General features: G+C 44.0%; 1 protein-coding gene across 3 annotated transcripts in view; it reads right to left on the bottom strand.

The window, feature by feature from the left end:
• TMPRSS7 (transmembrane serine protease 7) overlaps positions 1–14,892 on the bottom strand; it is a 59,260-nt gene that overhangs the window by 31,889 nt on the left and 12,479 nt on the right. For 2 of the 3 annotated variants that reach the window (XM_075908545.2, XM_089773100.1), the window contains 4 exons: positions 13,962–14,029; positions 11,783–11,976; positions 10,190–10,228; positions 4,137–4,365 (listed from right to left, as the gene is read on the bottom strand). In XM_075908545.2, coding sequence (XP_075764660.2) covers positions 4,137–4,365; positions 10,190–10,228; positions 11,783–11,976; positions 13,962–14,029 — 530 coding nt within the window. Of the gene's footprint in view, positions 1–4,136; positions 4,366–10,189; positions 10,234–11,782; positions 11,977–13,961; positions 14,030–14,892 lie in introns of those variants that run through there. The other variant, XM_089773107.1, reaches the window with a different exon arrangement.

The raw sequence follows: 14,892 nt of genomic DNA, 5'->3' as shown, positions 1-14,892 counted from the left end.
TGAGGAGAGGCTGAGGGATTGGACTTATTTAGACTACAGAAGAGTAGAGTGAGGGGGGGATTTGATAGCAGCCTTAACTATGGGAAGGGGGGACGGATTCCAAAAAGGATAAAGAGAAGCTGTTCTCAGTGGTGACAGATGACAAAACAAGGAGCAATAGTCTCAAGTTGCAGTGGGGGAGGCTTAAACTGGATATTAGGAAAAACTATTTCACTAGGAAGGTGGTGAAGCATTGGAATGGGTTACCGAGGGAGGTGGCGGAATCTCCATCCCTAGAGGTTTTTCAGTCCCATCTTGGCAAAGGACTGGAACTGGTCCTGCTTTTTGCAGAGGTTTGGACTTGAGGACCTCCTGAGGTCTCTTCCAACCCTATGATTCTACTTTTACTTTCTTTTTTAGAGCGGGGGAGCTGTTTGGGGGTTTTCCATTTGAATACTGAAAATAAACCACACACTGTTTAAGTCACTTCTGAGCAACTGCACCGTGCTATTCTTTTCAGTTACAAAATAACACTGAGAAAGTGAGAAGTTCATCCTGGGTCAGATTTTGTGGCATTTCAGAGAGCAACACACACATTTAATCCCCGCAACTTCCAGTAATGCACATGCCCTTCCATACTCTAGTCTGACTCACATTTCCAACTCCCAAAACTTGCTTCCTCAATAAATATAAATTGCCCAAGTCTGATACTTCTATAGAACTCAAAGCTGAATGAGTCAGAGGTATGATGGGACTCATCTCAGCTGCAGCCAGAAACAAAACTGATAACAAGAACGTTTCCCAAATTACATTTTTTTTAATTCCTTAAACATCCCAACTGTCCCTCTTTTTTCATTATTGTTTGAATCAACTCCCCATTTTTTCTCCTCTTCGGTAGTTTCTTCAACTGCTTAACCATTTTGATGCCAAATTGGCTCAGTCATTTATGCCATCAGAGACTGATTAAGAGGTTAGGGACATGTTATTTAATCCTCTAAATTCGCTTCCTTTCCTCCCTCATGTAGCATTGACATTTTTGGCTTCCCCTAGAATTTTAAACACACAAAAAGCTGAACAATACAAATTAAGTCCTCATCTCTCTAGGTAGTTTAGATTTTGGGCAAGAAAAATAAGATTTCTTTATTCATATTGACATTGTTGAAATGTTTAACAAAATCATAATATTTTAAGAGCTAATATCCTGGAGAAGCCTTATGAAACCAAGATTTGCTGAATATAATTGATTTGATGAATTCACTGTTTACATTAGTACTTGCCTCCCCCACGCCCCAAAAAAAGTTTTGGCTGGGAAGGGGGGGCAGGTTTAAGTGCCTATGAATGACAAAAGTTTTGTTGCTCAGTTGCCAGTGTAGAGAAAGCCTAAAGAGGGCCTATAAACACTAGCCAAACCATTGCGGAACCTCCAAGGACTTTGTTGATTGATCCCTCCCATGAAGAGGAAACCTTCACATCTCGAATGCTGGGGAAGGAAATAAAAATCCCAGGCATGAACAAACTACATCTTTTTCGTTGTTTGAACTCCAAAAGGTCAGAGATTCTAAAGTGAAGCCAGAGATTCCCAGGGATCTTCCTGGGTCTGTCAGGAAAGACACTTTGAATAGACAGATCACAGCAACTCTTACAATTTAGATGGTAACTTATTACTATGTATATGGATATGTCTACACTGTCACCCTAGTTCGAACTAGGGTGGCTAATGTAGGCATTCGAACTTGCAAATGAAGCCTGGGATTTAAATATCCTGGGCTTCATTTGCATGTTCCCGGGCGGGCCTCTAGCTACCTCTTCCCTGCACCCTAAGCTGTTTTCAAACTTTTTGAGCTAAGCCGCCCACCTTTGCAGCCAATTTTGTAATAAACGATCTAAAGGTTTAACAACTAGGAAACAGGAATGCATTAGTTACTGGTTAAAACAAGGAAACATAGGGTATGTCTACACTGCCACCCTAGTTCGAACGAGGGTGGCTAATGTAGGCATTCGAACTTGCAAATGAAGCCCGGGATTTAAATATCCCGGGCTTCATTTGCATGTTCCCAGGCGGGCGCCATTTTTAAATGCCCATAGTTCGAACTATCTGCCCATGGCTACGTGCGGCACGGACTAGGTAGTTCGCATTAAAGCTCCTAATTCTAACCACAGTTAAACCTCCCTGCAGATCTAGGAGCTTTAATGCGAACTACCTAGTCCGTGCCACACGTAGCCACGGGCAGGTAGTTCGAACTACGGGCATTTAAAAATGGCGCCCGCCCGGGAACATGCAAATGAAGCCCGGGATATTTAAATCCCGGGCTTCATTTGCAAGTTCGAATGCCTACATTAGCCACCCTCGTTCGAACTAGGGTGGCAGTGTAGACATACCCTATGTTTCCTTGTTTTAACCAGTAACTAATGCATTCCTGTTTCCTAGTTGTTAAACCTTTAGATCGTTTATTACAAAATTGGCTGCAAAGGTGGGTGGCTTAGCTCAAAAAGTTTGAAAACAGCTTAGGGTGCAGGGAAGAGATAGCTAGAGGCTGGGTGCAGGTAGGGAGGCAGCTCAAGATAGATAGGGGCGGGGAATGAGGAGCCGTGTACTGGGACACTCCCTGGCAATCCCTTCTCCCCAAAGGGGTCTGTGAGCCACGGAGACAGGCCTCCCCACTCAGGGGGCATCTTACCAGCTGTCTTTGCGGAAGCAAAGAGTGTTGGGTGCTGATCAGCAGCTTCAATCATCAGGAGAGGAGAGAACACTGCTGCTGCCTGCTTCATGACACCAGCCAGAGCAGCAGCTGCCCCGGACTGCCTGCGTCTGGCATCCTACCTCGTGAGTGGGGAAGGTAAAATAATGGCGGAGAAATGTGGAAATACCTCTGAAAACTTTCCCTGCAATATCCTCCTCATCCCCAACTCTACCCATGGGCTCAGGGTGTCTGTCCCACAGGGAGCACCAGGACTTGGGGGCTCTGATTCAGCCGTGCAGGGAGTGTCAAGGATTGGGGCTTCACCCATGGGGCCCTGGGCCTCTCAGGACTGGAAACAATCTGAATGTGGTATGATTTTTACTGGAAATGACCATTTCTCACCATGTTGTGTGTCTAGGTGACAAGACAGACTGGAGAAAATAGGTACTGGGATCCCAGAGTTTACATTTCTTACTAGCTTGGTAAAAATCTACTTTGAGAACATACCACCAACTTTGGGAGTCTGCCTCATTTTTGATGCCTGCCCTATTAGGTAGTCACTTACTATTGAGAGCCACTCCAGACAAGTGCACTGGAACGGGGGGGGGGGGGTCAGGGAGTGCAAGAGGGCCATGGCCCCCTACTTCTAGAGTGGCAGAGGTAGGCCCTCCCATTCTTTATTAGCTGTAAGCATGAGCGAACAGGTTGAGAAGGGGACCGAGGGGAAGAAAGGATCCGAGGGGGGTGGGGGTGGAGGAGCATCATGGTTTGGGCACTGGTGGCACACTGCCCCCTCCACTTTTAGGGAGCTTTTGTTGCTCCTGGGTGCATACAGCATGACACACCTTTGCCAGAACTCTGAGGGCAAGATTACAGCTGACAAGATCAGTAAGAAAAACAAATGGTTCTGTCACCTTTCTAAAAAGCAAAATATTAACATTCCAAACTCATCCACGGTCTGGCTGGCTCAGGGAAGCGGTATTGGTCCTTCACAGGATCACTTCCAGAAAGACTAACAAGGACGTTGCCACTAACAATGGTCTGGTAAACCATGTGAACCAAGCCAGTAATCTCAGTAAAGTTTCCAGTAAATTGGTGTCCACAAAACCTACTCCACTCATTCACCCGCTTCTTGGGCAGTGAAAGCAGATACATCTTTTTGTTTTACTTCTCCTAATTTGACATGTCTTCCATCCTACACACGCTTCCTGAAAGGAAATAGGAAATTCTGCCTAATAACAAGCTTTATATTTTCAAACTTCTTTATCTAAGTTAATATTTATCACTTTCCAAGTGCCTATTCATTAGCAAGACCAGTTTTTCTACTCATTTTTTCCATGTAAGATTATTAGGTTCATTATTGGGTATCATTTGCACAGAACACAAATTGTAGTAAGTACTTAAAGTAAACAATGAAACACAAATCTCATGAAAAGCTTCAGAACCAAAGATTTCTTTTGGAAAATATATACATACCGGTAGAGTATCTTACTTTTGATTGGCATCAAGGAGTCATAAATGGTAAGTGAGTCCGTAATGCAGTTATCTGCTTCAATCTGAATAGATACTATTGACAGACGTATTAAATGGCCCACTAATGCAATCAGTTTGAAATAACAAAGCATCCTCCCTGAGGTAGCAGTGATGTCCAGTGGAAAGCGTTGATGCAGGCGATCTGCATACAGATCATATATGCAATTTGTTCCTGTAGGAATACCACATTTTCAATAGGAATCAGGTGTTGTAAGGCATGGGATAGGGAACTGTAAACAAACTATGTCAATACATCCTTATTCACAAAATATGATTAAGGTCTGTTATAGACACGAGAAAACTCAGAGGGAAAAAAGCATGGTGAATGATCAATATGAATAAATATTTGAGGGAGCATTTGGAATTAAAGTACTGCCATTTTGAAAAGCTGCTATTTGCACAATACATTTGTCATGTTAAGGGTTCCTGGGTCAATAGAGAGAAGGGGTAAATTATTTGCTCACTATGGGTATGTCTACACTGCAAAGATAATTCAAAATAACTGCCATAATTTCAAATTAACTTCAATAGCGTCTATACATGCAAACTGCAATTTCGAATTTAATTTAATTTGAAATAGTGGAGCACTTATTTCGAATTTGGTAAACCTCATTCTACGAGGAGTAACGCCAAATTTGAAATAGCTATTTCTAGCGGTGGATATAGGGCAGGGCGAGCAGGGCGGCTGCCCCATGCCCCGCGCTGCAATAAGCCCCACGCCAAGCCGCCACACGGGGCCCAAATGGCCACTTGAGCTGCTTCTGGCCACGCGGTACAGAAGTTAGCCGAACGCCACGGCAGGAGGCAAAAGGGGGGTGGGTAGTGATGTACATGGCCAGGGGACGGGAGGCAAAGGGCGTGACAGAAGCTCCAGGTCCCGCCCCCTGGCCGTGTACACCACCACCCCGCCCCCCTTCGCCTCCCGCCATGGCATTCGGCTGAGTTCTGTGCCGCTCAGCCGGGCCGCCACGCGGGGCCCAAATAACTGTTTGGGCTCTGCAAGTGAGAGGCAGGAGGGGGACGACTAAGGAGAAGAGAAAGAGAGAGAGGGGCAGGAGGGGGAGGAAACTTAAATACAAATGAAAAGTTTTAATTATTAATGCAGAATTTTGTTTAAGAATGACTTACAATATAATTAAAATAAAAATTATCCAACTAAATTAAGTTTCTATCAAATTTACCCAATTCACATTTAATATGAAAATAGCCTTCAATTTGCGCATTTGACACCTTTTTTCTATTTTTTTCTCCAAAGGGGGGCCCTGCAAAACTCACATCTGCCCCCTGGCTATTTTGAATTAAGTGCTGTGTAGACAGTTAATTCAAATAGGGAGCCTCCAGCCCTTCCCAGTTTCCCCTGGTGGCCACTCTGGGCCAAACCAGGAAAACTCTTCTCTTCTCCCCACACCTGGAGCCCTTAAAGGGGTAGACTCTGGCCACACACCACGTGCCAGAGCCAGGCCTGCCAGCAGAGGCCCTGGAGGTTTTTCGCCTTCCTCTGTAGCATGGGTACAGATCACAGCTAGAGGATTCTCTGCATCTTGGGGCCTTCAAAGTATTTGAAGGCTTCAATATCTGAGATATAGGTGAAAGGATTATTCTGGGAGGGGTGGGTGAGATTCTGTGGCCTGCACTGTGCAGGGGGTCAGACTAGATGATCATAATGGTCCCTTCTGACCTTAAAGTCTATGAGCAGCCACAGCCATTCACCCAATGGCCGCACAATGCCATCCAGTGGCAGCCAGCCATCCCCCGCCCAATCCCCCAGCACCCAGGGGCCAGCCAGGGGCTGTAGATGGCGTGCGCCCTCGTGGATTAGTGCGAAGATCATGGATCTCCTTGAGGTTTGGGGGGAGGCCCCCAAAGTCCATGATCTCTGCGCTAGGCGGAGGAGCACACAGTGGTCACCATGGCCAGAAAGGGCCACAGGAGCACCCAGGAGCAGGTGTGCCTCAAAGTAAAGGAGCTGCGCCAGGCGTATGCCAGGGCCAGCAGGGGTGGCACCGCAACAGGGGCTGACACCTGCCCCTACTTCCCTGCCCTCAACTGAATCGTGCGGGGGGGAATGGTCTGTACCACCCTGGGGGGCAGTAAGCCAGGATTGGAGGGCCCACCACAGAGGGTGCCACACTGGCAGGAGCCGAAAGCTGTCCCAGCACCGGAGTCAGCAGGGTTGTCCAGGGAAGCCGCACCAGGTAAGTGTCATTACCATCAGCTACATGGGGAGGGGCGGGGCGGGAAGGGAGACCAGGGACCGCATGCATGGGCCTTGCCTATCACACATCATGCAGCAACCTATGCACGTGGGAGCACATGCCATGCCACCCTTGGGCTGGTGGCTCCAGCTGTGTGACACCCAGGGGCCATGGCCTGATAGACACACGCATGTGTGAAGAGATCTGACATGCTCCTGACCTCGAGGCAGGACACAGCCTGACGTCCTCCCTTCACACGCCCTTTCTAAAGAGAGGCAGGGGACATTTCCCCCCACCTCAGCCGCACTATACACGGCACAGGGGCCTGGGTGCAGTCTCGGGGCACCTCCCACTCTCAGGGATAGCTGGACATTCCGACCATGGCTTCTGTGCAAGCACAACGGCTCTGATGGTGCAGGGCATGGTCATCCTCACCTCGCAGAGGGGGGCTGGGCTTCACCCACTGTGTCCCCAGGGAGAACTGACCACTTCTCTTCTTTCTCCACAGCCGCACCTGCTGCGCATGCAGGATGCACCATCCTGCCCGGGACATCCTCCCGCACCCAAGGGCTCTCCAGGACCACCACCACACTGCAGGCGTACCATGAACAGCACCTGGTGGCCCTGTGACCCCAGACCTGCATAACGGAGCAGCAGGCGCAGGAAGAATGGGAGTTCCGGCAGGAGCTGCTTGCCCAGGGTCGTGCCATCGGTGCCCATCTGCAGACCCTGGTGCAGAGCGTGCTGCCTCGTGCCACTCCCGCGCCTGAGGCCCCCCCAGTTACTGTTCCTCCTCCCACCTCTCCCTCCTCAACCGCCACACCCTCCTCCTCAATCTCCATACCCCCACCTCCACACACTCCACCTTCCCATCCCCTCAGGGATACCAAGGCCCCCACACCCGCCATGCTGGGAGACATGTGGCCCAGCGAGACCCCCCACCCCTGAGCTTCCCCTTCCCCTTCTTCCCCTTGCTTCCCCTTTCCAGATCCCTCCTCCCAGGTTTCCTCCTCCCCTCTCCCACCTTCTCTCCTGCCCTCTCCCCGTCTCCCCAGAGGTTCATCCACCTCCCCCTAATCACTTGTGTTAAATAAAGAGAGTTTATATTTTTGAAGATGTGTGTATTTTATTTGACATTAGGAAGGAGGGCTAGGGAAGGACGTGAGGTAGGAATGAGGGACAAGCCCCCAGTGGAGCAGACCACAGAGACTGTTAGTGTTCCTTGGGGTGGAAGCTCTCCCGCAGGGCCCCGTGGATACTGACAGCCCCCAGATGGCAGCCTGCAGAAAGTGCAGCCAGGCTGATGGTAATGCGTCTACAAGATGCACCAGAGTGCCCAGGGGCAGCTCTGTCTCCATGTTGCAGAGTGCTGTGGGGTCCCAAGTGAGGGCAACAAGAGCACTCCAAGACACAAATGCTTTGCTGTCCCTCATCGAGGTAGATAAGCAAGCAGAGACACCTGAGAACTGTCTGTCTGGGATGGGCGGCTAGGGTCCCTTTAAGAACGGACCTCAGATAGCCTCAGGCAGCAGCCCCACACAGGAGGTCCTGACCTGGTGCCCTGTCAGCACTGGTTCCGGCCAGCCTTAACTCCGATTCAGAGTCCACTCAGTGTGGATGTGCTATTTTGAAATAGCAAAATGTTATTTTGAAATGCAATTTGTGTGTAGATGTGTTAATTCGAATTAGCTTAATTTGAATTAACTATTTTGAATGAAGTTAACTCAAATTAATGCTGTAGTGTAGACATACCCTATGAGAAAAGTTTGACCAGCCCTATGGGATAAACCGATGAGATTTCTGGTTGCTACTAGTATGCAGCATTGATTTCTAAGCTTCAGAACATTCAAGTGTCTAGCATAAAGTAATAGAATGCTAGAACTGGAAGGGACCTCAAGAAATCAATACTAGTCCCCTGCACTCATGGTAAGACCCCAGACAGATGTTCTCTGACCTATCTATTGTTCTTCTACATTGAAAAGAAACAAGCTAACAATTCTGCCATTAAGTTGACAGAGCAAATAGTGTAAATTATTAGACTTTAGTGCAACATTCCCCAAGAAAGCCCCAAACCACATCCAACTTGTCTGGTTTCAGTCCATGACAAAAATCAAAATTTGAACCAGACTCACTGGAAAGTACCATTACAGTTTTCAAACCTTAAGCTCAACAGAGCAAGTTTATGGTACCATCAAAGCCTTGGTTTCAATTCCAAAAGTTTTGGGGTTTTCAGTTTATTCCTGTCTGAAATTCTTGCAGTAATGCTTGGAAGGAAAGAAGGGGAAGCATGAATGCAAAAGAACTGGAGCAAAGCTTGCCTCAATCTTTAGAAATTCAAAGTGCAAAATTTCCCTCAGCTCAGATAGTTATCCTCTTAAAACATCAATTAAAATTTTCCCGGCATATTTGTGAAGGCATCTGTGGGTGAACGCAAAAGCAGCTGTATTTCGATATTGAAACTGGTAAACCAAATTATACATTGTTCTTAACATGATCAGTGGTAGTAAAAGCGTGACAAAAGTTGCCCATCAGTTTTCTTTGCAGTGTATATTATTAGAGCTGTATGACTAATCAGTGGCAAGTCAATCCTGGAAAAAGCAAATATTTCTGATGCTTTCAAATGTGCATGAATATTCACATGAATGGCATACATAAGCATCATACACTTCAAACTCAATTTATAGCTGCAATTTTATCCTCAGAATTTGTGCAGTTATTAGCCACAAAAAAATCACTGTGACTGATACCAGATTGTTCATTTCCCCCAGGACAGTATCAGCTTTGCTGACAACTAATTCTTATTAATTTCATTTGAGTACAGTACTTGTGTGTGTTATTTTAGTAACTGTGTGAGTAAATGATTACAATAACTCACAATCGCACCAGTGAAGGTTTTCCTAGACCATTCTGGCCGTTTATCTCAATGTTCACCTGCAGCCCCATGGTAGTCCACTACCAAACTTCTTTTAGATACCTATTACCAACTACTCCCACCTATACAGTGGGTGTATTCTGTGGACAAACGAGGTCTAAAAATTTGGTTTCTCATCTTTTTCATTCCTGTTTAGGAGAGACCACCTCAAACATTTGGTGATATCAAAGGCAGCTCTTTTTCCTTCTCCCCTCCCCATTTCCCAGCTAGAGGATTTACATACATGATTAAATTAATGTAACATCTGATTATTGTCACTGCCATGGAGTTGGAATGTGAGAAACACACGTTATACTGTTTCAGTCCCATACATGGATCTGCTGCACACTGAAAAAGCCTGTTGAAATTCCACTCAGAACCCATCGCTAACGGCTACAATAGCCCAGAATGAATCCAAGAATAATCAATTACGCGAACCTTTTTAGCAAATGAGATCTAAGTTTCAAGTAATTGATTTATGGCAAAGTATGAACCTAAGTATCAACACATAAGTCAGGAAAAACTAAGCAGTTTTGAGTAACATTTGCTTTAAGTTATGGGATTCATTCAGACACTAAACTCATTATGTAATTTCAGAGGAAACAAAATGGAGGAATACACCCCTAAAACTCTGAATTTCACACAGCTGTAGTGACAAAGCACATCACAACCCAGTATCAATGTATCAGCCAAAATATTACCAAACAGTACTTTCCGACAGATTCTGTGCTTGAGTACAGACAAGACTCCCCATTGACTGCAATGGCCGCTTAACACATTTGCGCCAATGTTGAATTTTACTTTTGTAGAACAAAGCTGAATACACATCTCATAACAAGTGCAAGACATAGTGACTCTTCAAACAATTTTTTTTAAAAACCTAGAATTACCTGTTCCAGTTGTTGAAGAATAATCGGCTCGAAGCCCAGCTGCACTGGAAAAGAAACTAAAGTGAATCTGCTCATATTTTACATGGAATTCAAAAATTCAACTTGAACTCTAGCCAAACCCATAAAATACTCTGCACAGGGGGTCTGACCCCTGAGTATCATGAACAAAGAAAGAGCAGTGAAAATTCTGTGGAAGCAATTTATATTGGCTTGGTTATTCCAGCTCTCAACTTTTAAGGGGATTCAACATTGAGAAAATCCATCCACTCTGCCCAACTGCCAATCATCAGAAACCCAAATTTGCTTTCCAGGCTACATACCTGAAGAGTTTGCTATATGGCCACTACAAAGTCATAACACATAATTGTGTGTTAGATATTCAGGGCCACACTGCTCAATTAACATTCGGTAATCTGATATAGAGCATCGTGCACTGAAAAATGCATCATCTGTGTCCTCGTCCCCACCAAAATTTTAAGACCCCTTCATTGTCTGAGTAGTGAGTACTCAGCTGCCACTGAAGGCAGTAGGAATTGATAATGTTCCATATGCTCGAGATTGGTCCCTTATTACAGGATAAAAACTGCCTAGTTGTCAGTCATGTAAGATTTTTCAGTAGGCAGCAGAGGGTGAATAAGGAAGATCATAGTCAAAGTTCAGACAGAAGACTCCTATTCTCCCAAGCAAGAGCGATGGACTGTGGGTTAGAATAAAAGTCCTCTAAGCAAGAGGTCTTCTACTTCCTCCAACAGTCTGTTGTGCATGGCTCCTGACCTGCCACCTTTCTAGACAAATATGGGTTAGAAGGATCGTAACCTATGAAAATGTGGCTCTTTGCCTTTCTTCTTTTTTGACACACGTTGGCTGTGTCTAAACTGGCCAGTTTTTCCAGAAAATCAGCCGCTTTTCCGTAAAAACTTGCCAGCTGTCTACATTGGCTGCTTGAATTTCCGCAAAAGCACTGACTTCCTACTGTAAGAAATCAGTGCTTCTTGCGAAAATACTATTCTGCTCCTGTTCGGAGCTTTTGTGCAAAAGGGCCAGTGTAGACAGCTCAGATTTGTTTTCTGCAAAAAAGCCCCGATCGCGAAAATGGCAATTGGGGCTTTTTTGCGGAAAAGCGGGTCTAGATTGGCACGGACGCTTTTCCGCAAAAAGTGCTTTTGCGGAAAAGCGTCCTTGCCAATCTAGACGCTCTGTTCCGAAAATGCTTTTAACAGGAAATTTTTCCATTAAAAGCATTTCCGGAAAATCATGCCAGTCTAGACGCAGCCTTAGAGTAAAGGCAACAGACTGAATTAATGTTCTGTTGAGTTCTGGGATTTGTGTCACATAGAACCAGGACATTCACTGTTATGATGCCACAACATTGAACTGAATTCAAACCATCCCAAATTTTAGGAACTTTGGTATTCACCTATGTCTCATCTTCCACCTGAAATACGGCCTTGATGTTGTCTTTTGATTCTATTGTAAATTAATAGTGGAGCAAGGGATAGGAGACCTGGTATTTTTGTAACAGTTACTATTCCAGGATAATAGACAAATTCATGAAGCAAGTCATTAAGGATACAGACAGTTACAACTACTGACCACTCAGCACAATGGAGTCCATGTCAACCGCAAGCCCTTGAAGGCTCCCCACTGAGGTCCGATTGATGATACTTGTCTGAATAGAGTCCTTTAAAATGGCAGCCACACAGTCCTCACAGAACACTTGGCCTTTAGCCTGTGGTACCACAAATACGATCCAAAAATGAACAAGAAGGCCTCCATTGTTGTTGTTACTGAAATGAAATGTACATATGGATTCAGTCACTCTGCAGTGATTGGACAGTTACATGGGCTTCTGGATGGTGATTTACAAGAGTGGGTTTCCTGTTTTATATCTGGGTACATTATTTTGACACATTTGGGCCTTCTGGCTTTCTCTTTAGAAGACACTATTTAAGATTATAAATCATTAGAGTAACTTTCAGAGCGGCTCCACATTCTACTGAGGCAAACGGAAATCTTTCCACCCAATTAGGAATTGGCTTGGTTCCCAAAAGAATGAAGCAGGAATAAAAGTAAAGATCATCTCTCCAATAATGTTATCCTTGAAAAAAACCACTCTGATATCCCAAAACAAGTTCTACTACTATTTAAACCTATCTCTAGGTTTCATAAGAGCACTACGTTTCTATCGATCTACTATCTACTCCCCTGGCTAACACCTATCTACTCTTTAAAGTTATAGCAGTAGAACTATATGGCTGGAGTGAGATTTTACCACCAGTTTAGTTATACTGCTACAAGTCCAAGACAACGTCTACACTGCAGAGTTTTTGCGCAAAAAAAGTCGTTTTTGCGCAAAAACTCGTGGAGTGTCCACACTACAAGCGTGTTTTTGTGCAAGAAAAAGTACAGTAGATCGCCAGAAGACAGAACTTTTTGTGCAAGAGTTATTCCTCTTTCTACAAGGAATATGCCTTTTTGTGCAAGAGCTCTTGTGCAAAAAGGCATGTGTGGATGGACAACAGAGGTTTCGTGCACAAGAAACCCCAATCAGAAAAAGCACAGGTGCTCTGATGGCCATTCTGTACATGGCCATCAGAGCTTTCTTGCGCAAGAGCGTCCATGGCAGTGTAGATGCTCTCTTGTGCAAAAGCACATCTCTTGCACAAAAGCACATGGCAGTGTGCATGTACTCTTGTGCAATAACTTTTTGTGGAAGATCTCTTCCACAAAAAGTTCTTGTGCAAGAAGCCTGCAGTGTATATGTAGCCCAAGTGTGAACAGAGTTATACAGGTAGAAAATTACTTGACATGTGTAGTTAAACCTGGTCTATTTATTAAAAAGTTTTGCTGACACAGCTGTGTCAGTTAATAGTGTGTTAAAAATAAATAAATAAAATTATTTACCTCTTTAACAACTATAGCTATTCCAGCAAAATCCTTTATGTACAGATATTCAGGGGGGGAAAAGTCATTGTGTCAGCATAGAATGTTTTATCAGGAGACTATTAATTCTATGTTGTACAACAGCTCTTTTGCTGGAATAAACTGAACCTGCACTAGAGGTTTGGCTTGTACTGCTATTCTGACAGACTCTTTAGTGCAAGCAAGGTCTTACTTTCCTTAAAAGAATTGCTGCACTTATTTCAAGTTAGAAATTGGATTAAGCTAACAGACAAATTCAACTAAAATAAGCCACATTCGAATGGGTACAAAATAGCATTCAGTAACCCTTTTGAATAGGTTAACTAAATCAATAGAGTCAAATCACCCCATACTTTCTTGTGGCAACCAAGATTTCAGTTCTTGATTATTTTGCCTCCTCCCAACCCTGCTCACAAATACCAAACCTTTAGCTATATAGACATTTGCACTGGTGTAATTAAACCTAATAGTTAAATAGGTGCAAACCTGTGTGGAGACATATTTATGGTCTTACGATGGTTCTATTGCATTATGTAACCCTACCCAGGTTTAAAAAAATTTAAATGCTATCTCACACAAAACTAGTTTGACTGACTGTGTTTCATAAGCGCAACTATGTATAGACTGGCAGAGCCAAAATAACTCAGTAAGTTTCACACAAAATTAAGTTTATATGTTTAATCACATACCCTGGGATTACAGCATTCAAGAACCATCACACCTGACAAAGACATGCATGCTCACAGCATTGAGTTTTACCTGACATCTGAAACAATGGACCCTGGGATTACATCATTCAAGAACCATCACACCTGACAAAGACATGCATGCTCACAGCATTGAGTTTTACCTGACTTCTGAAACAATGGACTGTTTATAAAATTTGGAGAAGGAGGAGGTTGTGTAAACCAAGTTCATCTGGAAGAGAAAACATTAAGTGGATGAAAAAGTTAATATATCTGTAAATCAGCCAGAGTCTGTAGCTTCTAGACAGATCTTAAGGAGATGAGCTTCTGTGCCATATTTTATACATGTATTTAATTATACACAGCCATGACTTAATAGTACCTTCCATGCAATTTAGCAGCACAGAGCAAAGAAGGTTATTTATTCTACTAATAAATGTTTCATATAAAAATATAGTCTTCTTAACAGGTTTCCTTTTTCCTTCAGGGAAAGGGACTTAAACCAATTGATTAATACATTTTGAGACCACGTTCTGCCTTCAGATGAGCATGGGCCTTTCATTCAACCAAGTGTGGTCTGGCTTACAACAATGATTCTCAATTAAAGGCACATGCATACTGCTGGGGGTATAATCAACTTGTGTAGATTTTCCTCCTAGTTTTACAACAGGTTACTTTAAAAAAGCACTAGCCAAGTCAGTACAAACTAAAATTTCATACAATGACTTGTTTATACTGATCTATTTACTATGCACTGGAATTTAAAGGACAATATTTATATTCTAATGATTAATAACTAAGCCGTAAAAGTGAGAAAGTAATCCATTTTTCAGTAATAGTGTGCTGTGACACTTTAGCGTTTTTATGTTCGATTTTGTAAGAAAGTAGTTTTTAAGTGAGATTATACTTGGGGTATGCAAGACCAATCCTGAAAAAGGGAACAATAATCTGGAAAGGTTGGGAATCGCTGGCTTGGAATGTTCCAAAAAACACATTTATTACTTTGATTTGCAGCTATATTGTTTGACGCATAACACTTTGCCACTAGGTGGCGCATGTCTCAAGTATTCCTGTAAATAGGATAAACCTAAAAAA

Source organism: Pelodiscus sinensis, chromosome 1, assembly GCF_052426305.1.
Source record: "Pelodiscus sinensis isolate ZL-2025 chromosome 1, ASM5242630v1, whole genome shotgun sequence".
NCBI lineage: Eukaryota > Metazoa > Chordata > Testudines > Trionychidae > Pelodiscus > Pelodiscus sinensis.
This window is presented reverse-complemented; position numbering and strand designations above follow the sequence as displayed.